A 13,240-nucleotide genomic window follows, 5' to 3' on the forward strand; every position below is an offset into this window, starting at 1 on the left:
GGCAGCGGTGGCGGCTTGCTCGCTTAGAGACCATCTCCGGGTGAGCAAGCCACTGCCTCCCTGCTCGCGCAGGTGGCGAACAGCAGCGCAGGCCGGATGGATGGTCATCGCGGGCCGTAGTTTGAGGACCCATCCTTAACCCAATATCATGTAGGCAGCAAGTATTCATATTGCATTCTCATTTTATTCTATATTTCTAAAGAAGTAGAGAGCCTCCTGCCCAATAGCCTTATGGATAGATAGAAATTAAGGGAAAGAGTCCACGGCTGCCGCCTCCTCTTGGTTGCCCTTCACAGTAACTCTTGACAGCCATTCCTGGTGAAGGCCGGAGGGGTACACGGAGTCTGCACTCCAGGCTCCTTGCCTAGGCTGTGTCCAGAGCTTCCCCACTCCCCTTTGCTAAGCCTCTGCTGCTTACACTGTTTTTCTTGGACTTCCTCCTGTTTCTGCTGTGCCTCAGAATCATGCTAAGTACTCGAAGGGCACTTGATTGCTCTTGATGCTGTCTGCCATACAACCCTACCTGTTTTCTATGGGTGAAAGGTGTGTTCTTTGCCTGTGCTTGCTGATAGGATAATTTCCAAGTATTTGGTCTTTCCTCTCCTCACCTCCCATTGATGCTCTGGACAAGAATAGGCATCCCTTGCAGGCCATTTTGCCCAGTATCTTCAAGGGAAGTCTCTTTGGGTTAGGCTTGGCCTTTCCTTCACAAGGGCTCCATCATTCACTGTTCCTGCCTTGTCTCATTCACACTGGCCAGTCCAGCTCACTGGGTAAATCCTCCTGAATGAAATGTTACCCAGTGTGTCCCATGGCCTGTGAACTTGTTCTTACGGCAGTGAGCATGCAACCAATATTGATCTTAATTATATGCATGTGCTACAATAGTAAGTCTGGGGGTAAAATTGTGGGGTGGAAATTGTGCCAAAATTGTAGTTGTATCATGTCCTCTCTTAATCACCTTTTTCTATTCACTAACAGTGTCTGCCTATATATATATTTATACTTTATTTGTATGCTGGTTGTGTCGTTTTTGTTTCTGTTGCCTACTCTTTTTGTTGTTTTACCCTTTTATTTTATTATTTATTGGAAGCCGCCCAGAGGCTTATGCGAAGGGGGCGGCACATAAGTTGCCTAAATAAATAAATAAATAAATATTGTGTAATCTCCCCAGATGACCTTTGTTGTTGATTGGGCAGGAGAACCTTGAGAAGGTTCTTCCTTCACCAGTGTCCTGTAAGTCATTCAAAATTAATATACCCAATAGTTTATTTTTCTTGTAGTTAGCTTCTCCTTCTATGAAGCCTGCAGGGAGGTAGTGGTTGCAGACCGACAGGTGGTATATTTTGCCATGGGCATGATATATAATGTCTAGTATAGTACAGACTGTTCCAAGAAGCAGGATTTGGATCCCAGAAGCTTGCTAGGCCGACTATGAGGTAGAAACGTGGCCAAAAGAAAGCCTCTCCTTGCCTTGCTTGGGGTTGGCTGGAGCTAGGCAAGAAGTACAACTCTCCATTCACCAGACAGCCTCCCTTTATGGGGCTTAGAATTAAACATTTATACTCACACTAAGGAGCAGAAACACTTCATGCCTTACCTAGTGTAATTACTTTTCCCGTTGGATATTGTGAATTTGGAATTCGTTGGTTGGATTGATTCAACTGTGCAATACTCATTATAAGTTTAGCAGAAGGCTTAGTAAGATAACATTTTGTTCGATGTTTGTCATAATGGTTTAATGATAGAAGGATAGTAATTACTAATTATTACTATAGTAACCACTATAACTTCTGGCAGGATAATAGTCTCTTTAATGTGTAACTGTTCATTGTTTGTCATAACTTTAGCCAAAGGGCTAGTAGGATGGAACTCTCTGGCTGGAAGGATTAGTGCCAGAATTTCTTCTTTGCAGTCTGTCAGCACCACACAGATGGGCTCAGTGCCTGCATGGAACCTGCTGTCCCAGCGATTCTGGAGCCAAGCATTAGTTCGGCAGGGGCCCCTCCGCTTCTTGTTCTCTGCATCCATGGGGAGGGGCCTCTGCCCATTCCCTCAGTTCCTTTTCGACCACCTGCTTGTCTTCTCTCCTCAACTTGAGTGTTTTTTCAGTGTTTATCGCCTCTTTTTCTCTATCACTTTCTCCTCCTTGGCTCCCTACTCAGCCTCCTTTGTACCCATCTCTCCATCAACTTCATTTCCACTCTTTACTTGTAAAATCCATACACACACGCACAATTTCCTACCTACCCTCTCTCTCTGATCTTTGTGTCTTTCTGACAGTTCCATTTACTGAGATGGGGATGGGAGCTACACCCCAACTGCTTCAAGGAGACCAGGTTACCAGCCCTTTTTGGGGCATGGCTCATATTTCAGGTATGGGTGCCAAAGGGACCTTTCCATGGCATTTGCGCTGCGCAGTTGCAGTATGTTTTTGGACTGTTCCCTTCACGCTTCAAGGTCTTAAGTTACGCCCTTTTTGTTAGATAGGTGCTTCGTTACATAGGAAAAAGTGACCCATTTTCATTCCAGCAGTGGTGTCAGACTCATTCTTTCTCCATTTGCACATTGGGCCTCCCTTTGCCTTGGTTCATTACCAAGAGGTTTCCCACTCTGCAGGGGTGAGCGTTCTCAGCGCTAATGAAAGTCAGCAGGAATAAATGGGTTTGTACCAATCTTTGACAAAATGGTTTCTTACAGCTTATTAAAAATATTTGGAATGCTCCAAGTTGGCAGGAAGGGGGTTAGTGAAATCAGAAGGATAGCAAGGATGTGGGCAGCTTTTCTGTTAGGTTTCCAGTGTTATTTTCGCAATGGTGAAAGTGTAGTTGATTCCCTGAATTCAGCCTAAACTGCTTTTCATCTTACTGTGTGAGATTATTATATGTAACCACTAGCAACTGTGTACATTTTTTAAAATAAATAATACTCATTTACGACGTAAGAGCAGAACTGATCTGCAACTGTTTGGAACAAGTGCTCAAGCTGGTTTTGTATTACTTCCGAAACAAGTATATAAAAATATTTCATGTATTTATTTGGGCAACACAATCCAGTAAGGCTGCTCATAACCCTCCAAACACATCCTATAGAGGGTGGGAGGAATGCTGAGGCCAAGATCACCCAAGAACTAGGTTTAGATTAGAAACCTGGAAGAAATTCCTGACTGTCAGAGAGGTACAACAGTGGAACCTATTATTTGGAAAGGTTGTGGGCTCTCCCTCGCTGGAGACATTCAGAAAAGTGTCCAGACAGTCATCTAAGTAGGAGTGTTCTGCAACAGCAGGAGGTGGGACCTGATGGCCTTCCGGCCCCTTCCAACTCTACTATTCCGTGATTCTATGAAGTGCTGCTGCTTCTTCGTAAAACAATCGATGAATTCAACTACCAGGAGCCTGCACATGCTGGCAATGTCTGTCCCTTGTTCCCCTGCCCTCTGGAATACCCACAGAACACCTTGAAGTTACACTTGCAACCTTGAAGCCCAGTGTGTTTCTTTCCATGCCAGCTGCTAGGGTGGAGGGAAGCTGCATTCGAGTTTGGATTTTCACCTTCAGTCTTGGAGTTTCTGAGGTCAAATTTGGGACTCTGTCCAGGAGGCCAATGGATTGCATTCTTCGTGTTACTGTGAATGCTAATGTTAGAAAAGAGCATCCAAGCTGCTCCCCACAAACCTCTAAAAACCACTTTGCGGTTGTTCTGTTAATGGAATGTCAATTTGGTCCACATTGTTGCTCATTTCTTGTCCTACCCATTAGAAGTATTTTTGGAATATATAGAAGGGAAGTGGGGAGAAGGGAGGAGACAAAACAAAGCCAGGCTTTTTGATTTTGAAAAGTCCATAACTGCAAATTCTTTGTCAATTAGGAAAATATAAAAGAGACTCAGTCCTGATTGAAGAAGGAATCTAGTGTCCGACTCCCTGACTTGCTAAGTATCTTTGAAATGCCATAAATCTAAAGGATTAAATAGATTCTTTAAACAGACTACTTCAGGCATTGTAGAAAGATTGGAGATACTGCCTCCCAAAGGTATGCTTATTATTTTTGGTGATCATTAGAAACCCATTAATTGCTCATACTAAGGCTTACAAGTCCAATAGTTCTGTGTTGCCTGCTCTGTCCTGTCCAAACCGAGTGCCTTCTAACAGTTACAGCTGCAATCTCCAGTATTCCTACCTGTCGGCACCAGATGAAATCTTCCCTAACTCAAGCATCTTCTGCAGGCTTGCCACATTATGAGGAGCCATTTTGCAGGATCAACATGGATTTTGCTGCACAGTTTGTGTAGAAATCATGCCATATGGAAGTAAAGAAGTTTTTCAGAATTGTCAGGCAGAGATCACACTTAAAACAAAAATGATCGTATAGCTTGCTGAACGTATCTGGAGAGCGTCCATCATGCTGACCGTTCAGAGACGCACATCTATCATCACACAGTCTAGTCTCACTGGTGAAGATTTAGGCTATTACTGGTTGTTGTCCTTCTTTCAACTATATGTAGCTTAGAGAAAAAGAGGAAACAGCCAAGCAGTGATGAACAGTAGATTTAGGGCAAAGGAAACCAAAATGCTATATAATGTTAGAATGCTGGCCTGAGTTAGTGCAGCGCAGGGCCACAAGGTTGGTGGCCGGTTTGCAGGGGATGCCATATGAGGCGAGACTGAGGGAAATGGGTCTCTTCAGCATGGAGAAGAGCAAACTCGGAGAGGATCTGTTGGCGACATACAGATATGTGAGGGGATGTCACATGGAGATGGGTAGAGACCTGTTCTCCCCTGCAGAGGAAGGCAGGGGATGCTCCAACGGAGCCAAGCTCAGGGAACCAAGATTCAAAATTTGGATGGCAGGAAGTACTTCCTGACAGTCAGGACCCCGAGGGTGTGGAATGGGCTTCCCCGGGAGGTGGTTGAGGCCCCATCAGTGTGGGTGTTCAAGGATAGGCTGGACATCCACATGGTGGGCATGTCGTGAGTGGAGCCGGCTGGTGGCGGAGGTCAGACTAGATGGCCCGGGAGGCCCCTTCTGACTCGCTCTGTTTTCTATGTTTCAAATCTCCCCTCAGCTACAGTGCCCCCTGAGCAACCTTCTCAGACCCTAACTTAGTTTACCAAATTGTTGTGAGAATAGAATGGGGAAGGAATGGCAGGACACATTCTGCTCCTGCTTGAAAGAAAGGTAGTTATAAATGAGATGATGAATAAATAAATGAGAGTCAGTGTGGTATAGTGGTTAAGAGTGCAGGACTGGAACTCTGGTGATCTGGGTTCTACTCCCTGCTCAGCCGTGGAGCCGACTGGGTGACTTTGGAGGAGGCGAATGATGTGAGCTACTTGGAGTTCTTTAAAAAAAAAGAAAGAAAAGGTGGGATATAAATCTAACAAACACACAAATAAAAACATTTCATATGCCGTCACTACATGCAATGCCAGCATTTGCTGAGGTGGCTTCAACAAGTACCTTTTGTATTTTAAAGGTATTCATTTATTTTCTTATCCATTTTTTTGACATTTTTTTTCCTTCAAGGAACCCAGGGTGTTTTACGTAATCCTCCTGCTTCTCTCCATTTTATCCTCACAGCAGCCCTGTAAGGCGGCTTAGGCTGAGAGTCAGGGACAGGTCCAGAGTCACCCAGAGCGTGTCATGGCTGAGTGGGGATTAGAACCAGGGTCTTCAGAACCTAAGTCTAGCTCTTCAAACATTATGCCGCACTGTGTCACACCAATCTCATAGAAATCGGTGATTCTTCACTTCAGAGTCAGTCTCAGTCAGTCTCTCTCTCTCTCTCTCTCTCTCTCTCTCTCTCTCTCTCTCTCTCTCTCACACACACACACACACACACACACACACACACACACACAATTTGGTAGCTGTGTATGCTTGTGTAGTTCTAGTAACTTCTCCAATACACCAGTACAAGCCTGTCCATACAGTGAACTCATTTTCTGAAGTGTGCGAGGTTGTTAGCAACTGGAGAGGAGATGACCGCCTTGGCGACCGTGTTCTATCAGGGCTGTGTACCATGGGGCTCACGGAGGGGTGACTCAGCCGTCTCTCTGATGCCAGGGAAGGCCATTGTATTTTTCGTGGCCTTTTAGCTTATTAATCTCTGATGAGATCTTTTCTGCTGCTACTTAGAGTGCCCTGCTTTAATGCTTGCTATTATTTGTGTGTCTGTTACGTTTTTATTGTTCTTAATTTGTTTCTATAAGCCAGCCTTCAATTCTTTTCTATTGAATAGTGTGGGAAGAAATAAGGCAACATGTTGAGAAACTTCCTTTTAAGACACAACAAGAAATCGGTTTGTAAACATTTTAATGTGGAGGAAATTGCAGCATCATTATTTAACTGTGCTTATTAATATGATTGAGACAGAGCAATCTTGGTAATAGAGTAATAGTAATTCCCTATCTCTCAGGATAGAGAATAATTTTAAGGGGAAGCATTTGACTCTGTATAGACTATCTTCTCTTGCAACATTTCATGCCACCTTTTGAGGAAAGCTTGTATTTTGCAATATGGGTTTTGTAATTACTTTGAACTCCCATGTAGAGAACAAAATGAACCACATATCACCCTTCCTTGCAAGTCGTGTGCTTGGAATCCCTAAAGTACTGCAGAATAGTTATCTCTTCATTTCACCCTGTTTGATACTGGCAGATAATGACAGTGCTTCCTACCATGATTCTGCCTGCCACTTTTTTTCAAGTCATTCATAGATGTGGGAACAGTTATGTAAAGTGCTTCCTGCTGGTGATTTTTCTGAGGAATTTCAATGCCTTTTTAAAGATTCTGAAATGCTTCTTATTTTTGTGTTTAGGAATGTCATGGACATGTGAGGGGAATGGATACCATGCAAGCGGTCTCAAGGAGTGCAGTTTTGAGAAGTTCATAATGAGAGGCAGCAAAGACAGCATAAATTGGCCATTGGCTTTTCCCAGCAGTGTTTGGGTTCTTGGTCAAGTATCTCTTGGGGATTCAGAACCAGTTCCAAGAGCCCTGTTTCTCCCTGCTCCCGCATCACCTGCCCCACCTGAGTGCTGGAAAAATCCCTCATACAAATTTATTTATTTATTTTTATTTAAACAACTTATATGCCGTCCCCTTCGCATAAGCCTCGGGGCGGCTTCCAATCATAAATAAACCAACATATAAATACATAAGCTACATAAAATAGTGGAGACAACCTGGCAATTTAAAATCAATAAATAACATTAACAATTAAAATAACGTCTGAATAAAAAGGTCTTGGCCTGGCACCTAAAAGCAAATAATGACGGCGCCAAGCAGACCTCTCTGGGGAGCACGTTCCATAAATTGGGCGCCACCACAGAGAAAGCCCTCCAAATACCAGCAGAATGCTAGTTTTGTCCAACTAGGAATGAGAGCCCATATGGTATAGTGGTTAAGAGAGTGGGACTCGGACTCAGGTGACCTGAGTTCTAGTCCCTGCTCAGCCATGGAGCCAACTGGGTGACTTAGGGCCAGTCACAGACTCTCAGCCCAACCTACCTCACAGGGTTGTTGTTGTGAGGATAGGATTGAGAGCAAGAAGAGAAGAATTGTGTAAGCTGCTTTGAGTTCTTTGTAAGGAAATGATGAGATATAGATCTAATAAATAAAGAAAATAAAAGAGAAATCCGCCTGGTAGAACTCAGGTCAGCACGAAGAGCTTGCCTTGAGATTCTTGGAATGCAATGAATTTCAGGCAAGGTTTTCCTGCCAAAGAAGGACTTAAGGAAACTATCCAGGCCATCACTTCTTTTAAACAGGTGTAGAGATGTTGAGATAGTAATAAGAAACAGAATTAAGATACATGTTTCAGTAATCTGGTTAGAAATTAGCTCAGGAACAGTTATTATTATTATTATTATTATTATTATTATTATTATTATTATTATTATTATTATTATTATAACATTTCTATGCCGCCCCTTGCTGAAACCTCGGGGCGGAGGTTGTATCTTATTGTTGTATCTTAGTCTATCTATATCTTGTATAAAGGTTAGTAAAAAAAAAAATCAGTTCTGAAAATGGCCTGGGAGGCATAAGATGTTAGGATGGGTGAGTTAGCAAAGCTGATTGCAAGCAAGAAGCATTTCTTCTTGCTTGCCACACAAGCAAGAGGAATGAAACAATGAAAGAGGAAGGCAATGCCTTTTAAAGTGCATCGAATCATTCCTCAGTTGTGAACCGCAGCTTTGAAACTCTGTTCTGCCATCCTGCAGTAATCTGAGTTTCACCTGTTGGGATTCCTGCCTAATTCCTTTATTTAGGCAGGAATCCCAACTCCCTCCTGCTCAAAACCTTCCTTTATATCTATGTAGACACTGAAGAAAAATAGCTACTTTCCTTCCCAGATGAACTTTGAAATGGCTTTAGCAGGAGCCCAGGCAATTAGTAATCTGTAATTCAGGTACAGGTATATGTAATTACAGAGAGATGATAGTGAGGAATATTTTTTGCCTATCATATTCATAGAATATAATTTGTACTCAGGAACAATTCAGGATTAAAATGTGCAATCACTTTTTCTAATGCGCATGAAGAGTGAAGCACAAAGAACCAGTGGTAACATGAAATGACTCAGAAGAAAGGATGCTGACTTACTGAGAAAGATTTTTAGGATGGAGGACCATCATTTGGGGTTCTGGCAGTAAAATGCTGAGTGACAAGGCGGTTAGAATACAGTGATTTTCTCAGGCTTCATAGAAGAAAAATACTGCATGGAACTTTGATTCCAGTTCAAGATTCAAGATGTTTAGACTCTTGTCTTCCTTTTTTTCTTTTTTTAAAATTTCTGCACATGTGCCTTGTATACATGAACAGTTAAGGCCTGCTTGGCAGTGAGCTTTGTCTTCTGCAGTTCAGGTATTTCCTTTATAATTTGTTCAAAACATCTAAGTCAGCATTACTGCACTAAAGTACATAATGGACTCTTGTGAAAGCTGTGCTTTAGATTAATCTGACATGGAGGCCCGATAAGGAAGACAGCTGTTCTATCATAACTGGAGCACAACTTGATATGTAAGTGCAGCTTGGATTAGAGAAGTAGGTACAGGATTGCAGACTAAGGACAGTATTTTCATCCTTCTGATTTTCTTCCCACCTATTTTATTTTAATACTCATGCACCTTTTAAACAGGAAAATAAGCTTCTTTACTGTAGATCAGACATAGATTAATCTAGTCTAGAATTGTCTATGCACAGCACCTTTCCAGAGTGTCACTGCAGTCTGATCCTTTTGTAATTGAAGATGTCAGAGACTGAACCTTGGTTTCTGCAAGCAGAATTGGTGTTTTACTACGCTCCCCTATGATGCATATAATGGCTGGTGTCTTACTGTTCCTCACAATGGCTTTCCACCTTTCTGCTCTAGCGTCCGCAACACTTAACACATTGAATGGCACCATATTGCAATGCCGTTTGATGTCACTTCACAAACACAGTGCTCACTTTTGGGGTGTGTAAGCTCACAAAGAGTGGATCACTTGCCATGTAGCAAGTGTTTGTATGGGTGACTGGTTCCACACTCACCTTATGGCATGTAAAGCACTTGAGATATGTCATGGAGTCATCACTGAGTGAATTTTGCCCCTACAGGCCAGCAGCCCTTTCCCTGCCTATCACGCATTATTGATCTGGAGAAGAAGTGGGGAACTTCTGATGTGACATCGCTGTGTTGCTGTTTGTTGTTAGTCACAAAGTCGTGTTTGACCCATTGTGACCCCATGGACAACATTCCTCCAGGCCTTCCTGTCCTCCACCATCCCCCGGAGTCCACCTAAGCTCACACCAACTGCTTCAGTGACCCATCTAGCCACCTCATTCTCTGCCATCCCCTTCTTCTTTTGCCGTCAATTGTTCCCAGCATTAGGCTCTTCTCCAGGGAGTCCTTCCTTCTCATTAGGTGGCCAAAGTATTTGAGTTTCATCTTCAGTATCTGGCCTTCTAATGGACAGTCAGGGTTGATCTCCTCTAGGACTGACCGGTTTGATCGCCTTGCAGTCCAAGGGAATCGCAGGAGTCTCCTCCAGCACCACAATTCAAAGGCCTCAATCCTTCGGCACTCAGCCTTCCTTATGGTCCAACTTTCACAGCCATACATTGCAACTGGGAAAACCATAGCTTTGACTATATGAACTTTTGTCAGCACTGTGATGTCTCTGCATTTTAGTATGCTGTCTAGATTTGCCATAGCTGTCCTCCCCAGGAGCAAGCGTCTTTTAATTTCTTGGCTGCAGTCCCCATCTACGGTGATCTTGGAGCCCAGGAAAATAAAATCTGTCACTACCTCCATTTCTTCCCCATCTATTTGCCGGGAAGTGAGAGGACTGGATGCCATGATCCTAGTTTTCTTAATGTTGAGTTTCAAGCCAACTTTTGCACTCTCCTCCTTCACCCACATCAAGAGGCTCTTCACTTTCTGTCATTAGAGTGGTATCATCTGCATATCTGAGGTTGTTGACATTTCTCTCAGCAATCTTAATTCCAACTGGTACATTGCTGTACCATGAAGCAAGTATCTGCAGATGTTCTAGCACAGAAGGTGAATTCTCTTTGTGGAGACAGATTGGGCATGGCTAAGGCAAAGGCTAGGGCAGCTTAAAGAGTCAATGTAATCAGTAGACTGCCAAATTAGGGCTAGGGAGATTTAAATCCCACTTAACCATGACTATGTGTAAATTTCAGTCAGTCATTAGTGCTCAGATTAACCTGCCATTGAAGGTTACTCTGACTATAACAGAGGGAACTGAACAATGCCTTGAAGGAATGGCAGGATATAAATGTAATAAATGCAAATAATGAAATGTAGTAATAAACAAAGATTATACACATCCCACTCAATAAGAATGAATCAGGAGTTTGTGATATATTAGCTCATGGAACACTTGTTGAATTATTAAAGCCCCTTGCTGATGATTGCCAGCTTCAAATTACGCTGCTGCTCAGATTTGCTTACTGTACACTTTGAAATCTCGCACAAAAAGAGAGATTAATTTGACAGCCTATCTTAATATTATTGAATTGTTGCATGTGTTATTATGAATAGCTATGAATAGCTAGTCTTTTTCCCCTAAAAGAAAATCAAACCAATTTGATAAAGCTCACTGAGTTTTGTAATTTAACAAATATAAAACTGTAGTAAAAATAGAACCTGCTTGCCCTACATATTCACATATATCTCTTTTGCTCCAATGAGCCAATTAATTTTCTCCCTAAACAGAAGGAGGGAACACCTGAGATTTTAATTAACAGATCTCAAGGGTATTCCAATCTTTAGAGGATTGGTTTATTTTTGGATGTGGCAGCTAAGAAGCGGGAAATATATTAAGAACTGCTAGAGGCAGAAAGCTTTATGATCCAACGGGTAAAATGTTATGTGAGGGTGCAGGATGTAGAGAATAATTATTTTTGGTGATTTGCTCACAATACATGAAGATATATGGTGAGTCAGCCCCATACTGTGAGGACAGAAGGATGGGCTCCTAGTCAATGTAAGAGGCTGTTCAAGAAACTATTTCCCCTTTTCACCCTGGGAGATGCCGTGTTTAAATTGGCAGAGGAGGTAATCAGCCACATCTTTACACTTTAGAACTCTGTAATCATTTCACTGTCTCAGATGTACACCTGTGGGCATTGGGGTATGGAAATTATGGGCCTTTGAATTTTGCTAAGTGAACAACTGAAGGCTGCTGAGAAATGATCCCATTTGAGGTGATTGAGGAGGAGCGCTGTAGCATGTCTAAATCTCAAGTTTTGACACTTGAAAATGGTTGCCTATGGCTGCTAGGCGAGTAGCTAAATGAAAAGCTGGGTTAGTAGTCAGTTTCTTTCTCTTCCCCACCCATTAAAAAATCTTCTTAGAGTAGAGAATACAGTGCTGCTGAGGCTGTGGGAGAGATTTATTTTACGTGGATTGCCACAGATTACCTTTCTATGTTCATTAGGTTTTCTGTGCGCTATTTATTGTAAGAATTAGAATTACTTCTTCTCAAATGCTGTAAATTACTTGCCTTTCTTACCTTGTTTTTTTTAGAAGAGACTTGGAAGTATTCCAGGCATGCAACTTGCTTTTTCTACCCTTGCATTAAGGCTTAGCATTGCATTGATTTTAAGATGCTACATGTCCTGAAGTGTTGTTATATTTTTTCGCCTCTTTTACATTTTCTGTTCAATTTGCATCTTCTCAGACGGAGGGCATTATGTAAATTATTGCTTACCGTTCAGGACTTAATAGAGTTCTCTGGTTTTGCAGCGCCTGTGTCTGGTGGCTGATCAAGAAGTCATAACAGAACATTGCTTTCCACATTGACCTCATACAGTATGGGGTTCAGTACACCAGGTTAATGGGAAGACTGTCTGCATTTCCCTTATCTGGGCCCATACATCGTTTATGACTGGAGTGCTTCCCAGTCCTGGAATTGAACTGGGGCCTTCTGTATGCAGAATAGGTGATCTACTGCTAAATTACTGAGGCTTGTGCAAAGGACAGGGTAGAAATGTTTTAATTAAATTAAATTATTATTTTTTAAAAAATTGCAGTCCTCCTCAAAGTAGCCTAGTGAAATAGTTCTGTGTTGCATCTAGCTTAATGGTCTTTAGAGGAAGACAACTATAGTTTTTGTGTGCATTTCAGAATAGATTTTGTTTCATGATTTAGCAATTAATTTGCATTTTCTGTTGATACACCTACAATTTCCTGAAGTTTGTGAAATGAATTACTTTTGTTAATTTTTTTGCAAGATGTTTGTACATCCTTATACTCTGAAGTGGTAGGTCCTTTTGGCTTAACAGCATTGCCAAAACTGTTTTGATCTGGCTCACCTTTATGCATGGTATGTATGTATGTGCCTGTGTGCTTTGGATGTTAGTATAACGCTGATACATTGTATTATGTCGGCATAATGTGAAAAATAAATGGAACTCCTAAAATGAAAACCAATATAGTCTTTGGATCTCTACACAATCTCCTATTTTATGCAAAATAATCATGATTTCAGGGAAATAACCAAAATATTGTCCATGTTTAAAGAACTGAAGAGGCAAATCCTATCTAATTTATAGGCCCCTTTCCAAAAGTGCACTTAATAATATTGAAGTGCAGTTGTGAAAGAACTTGCATGCTCGAAATTAAGTCCAGAGTTCAGCACTTCACTAGATGGAATGCATGGCAGAGAAGATACCTGCCAAGTCCATAGACTAGCTGGAAACTGCAACAATTTTTTAAGAATATTATT

At 42.0% G+C, this 13,240-nt stretch overlaps 1 protein-coding gene across 2 annotated transcripts in view; it reads left to right on the forward strand.

The window, feature by feature from the left end:
• TRAPPC9 (trafficking protein particle complex subunit 9) overlaps positions 1–13,240 on the forward strand; it is a 310,144-nt gene that overhangs the window by 182,803 nt on the left and 114,101 nt on the right. Inside the window, exon 22 of one of the 2 annotated variants that reach the window (XM_044452875.1) lies at positions 6,820–7,157. The exons of the other annotated variant lie outside the window; for it this stretch is intronic. Within the exon in view, the coding sequence (XP_044308810.1) occupies positions 6,820–7,142 (323 nt within the window). The 3' untranslated portion in view covers positions 7,143–7,157. Of the gene's footprint in view, positions 1–6,819; positions 7,158–13,240 lie in introns of those variants that run through there. 2 annotated transcript variants of the gene reach the window in all.

This window comes from Varanus komodoensis, unplaced genomic scaffold (genome assembly GCF_004798865.1).
Source record: "Varanus komodoensis strain SLA01 unplaced genomic scaffold, ASM479886v1 scaffold75, whole genome shotgun sequence".
NCBI classification, from domain to species: domain Eukaryota; kingdom Metazoa; phylum Chordata; class Lepidosauria; order Squamata; family Varanidae; genus Varanus; species Varanus komodoensis.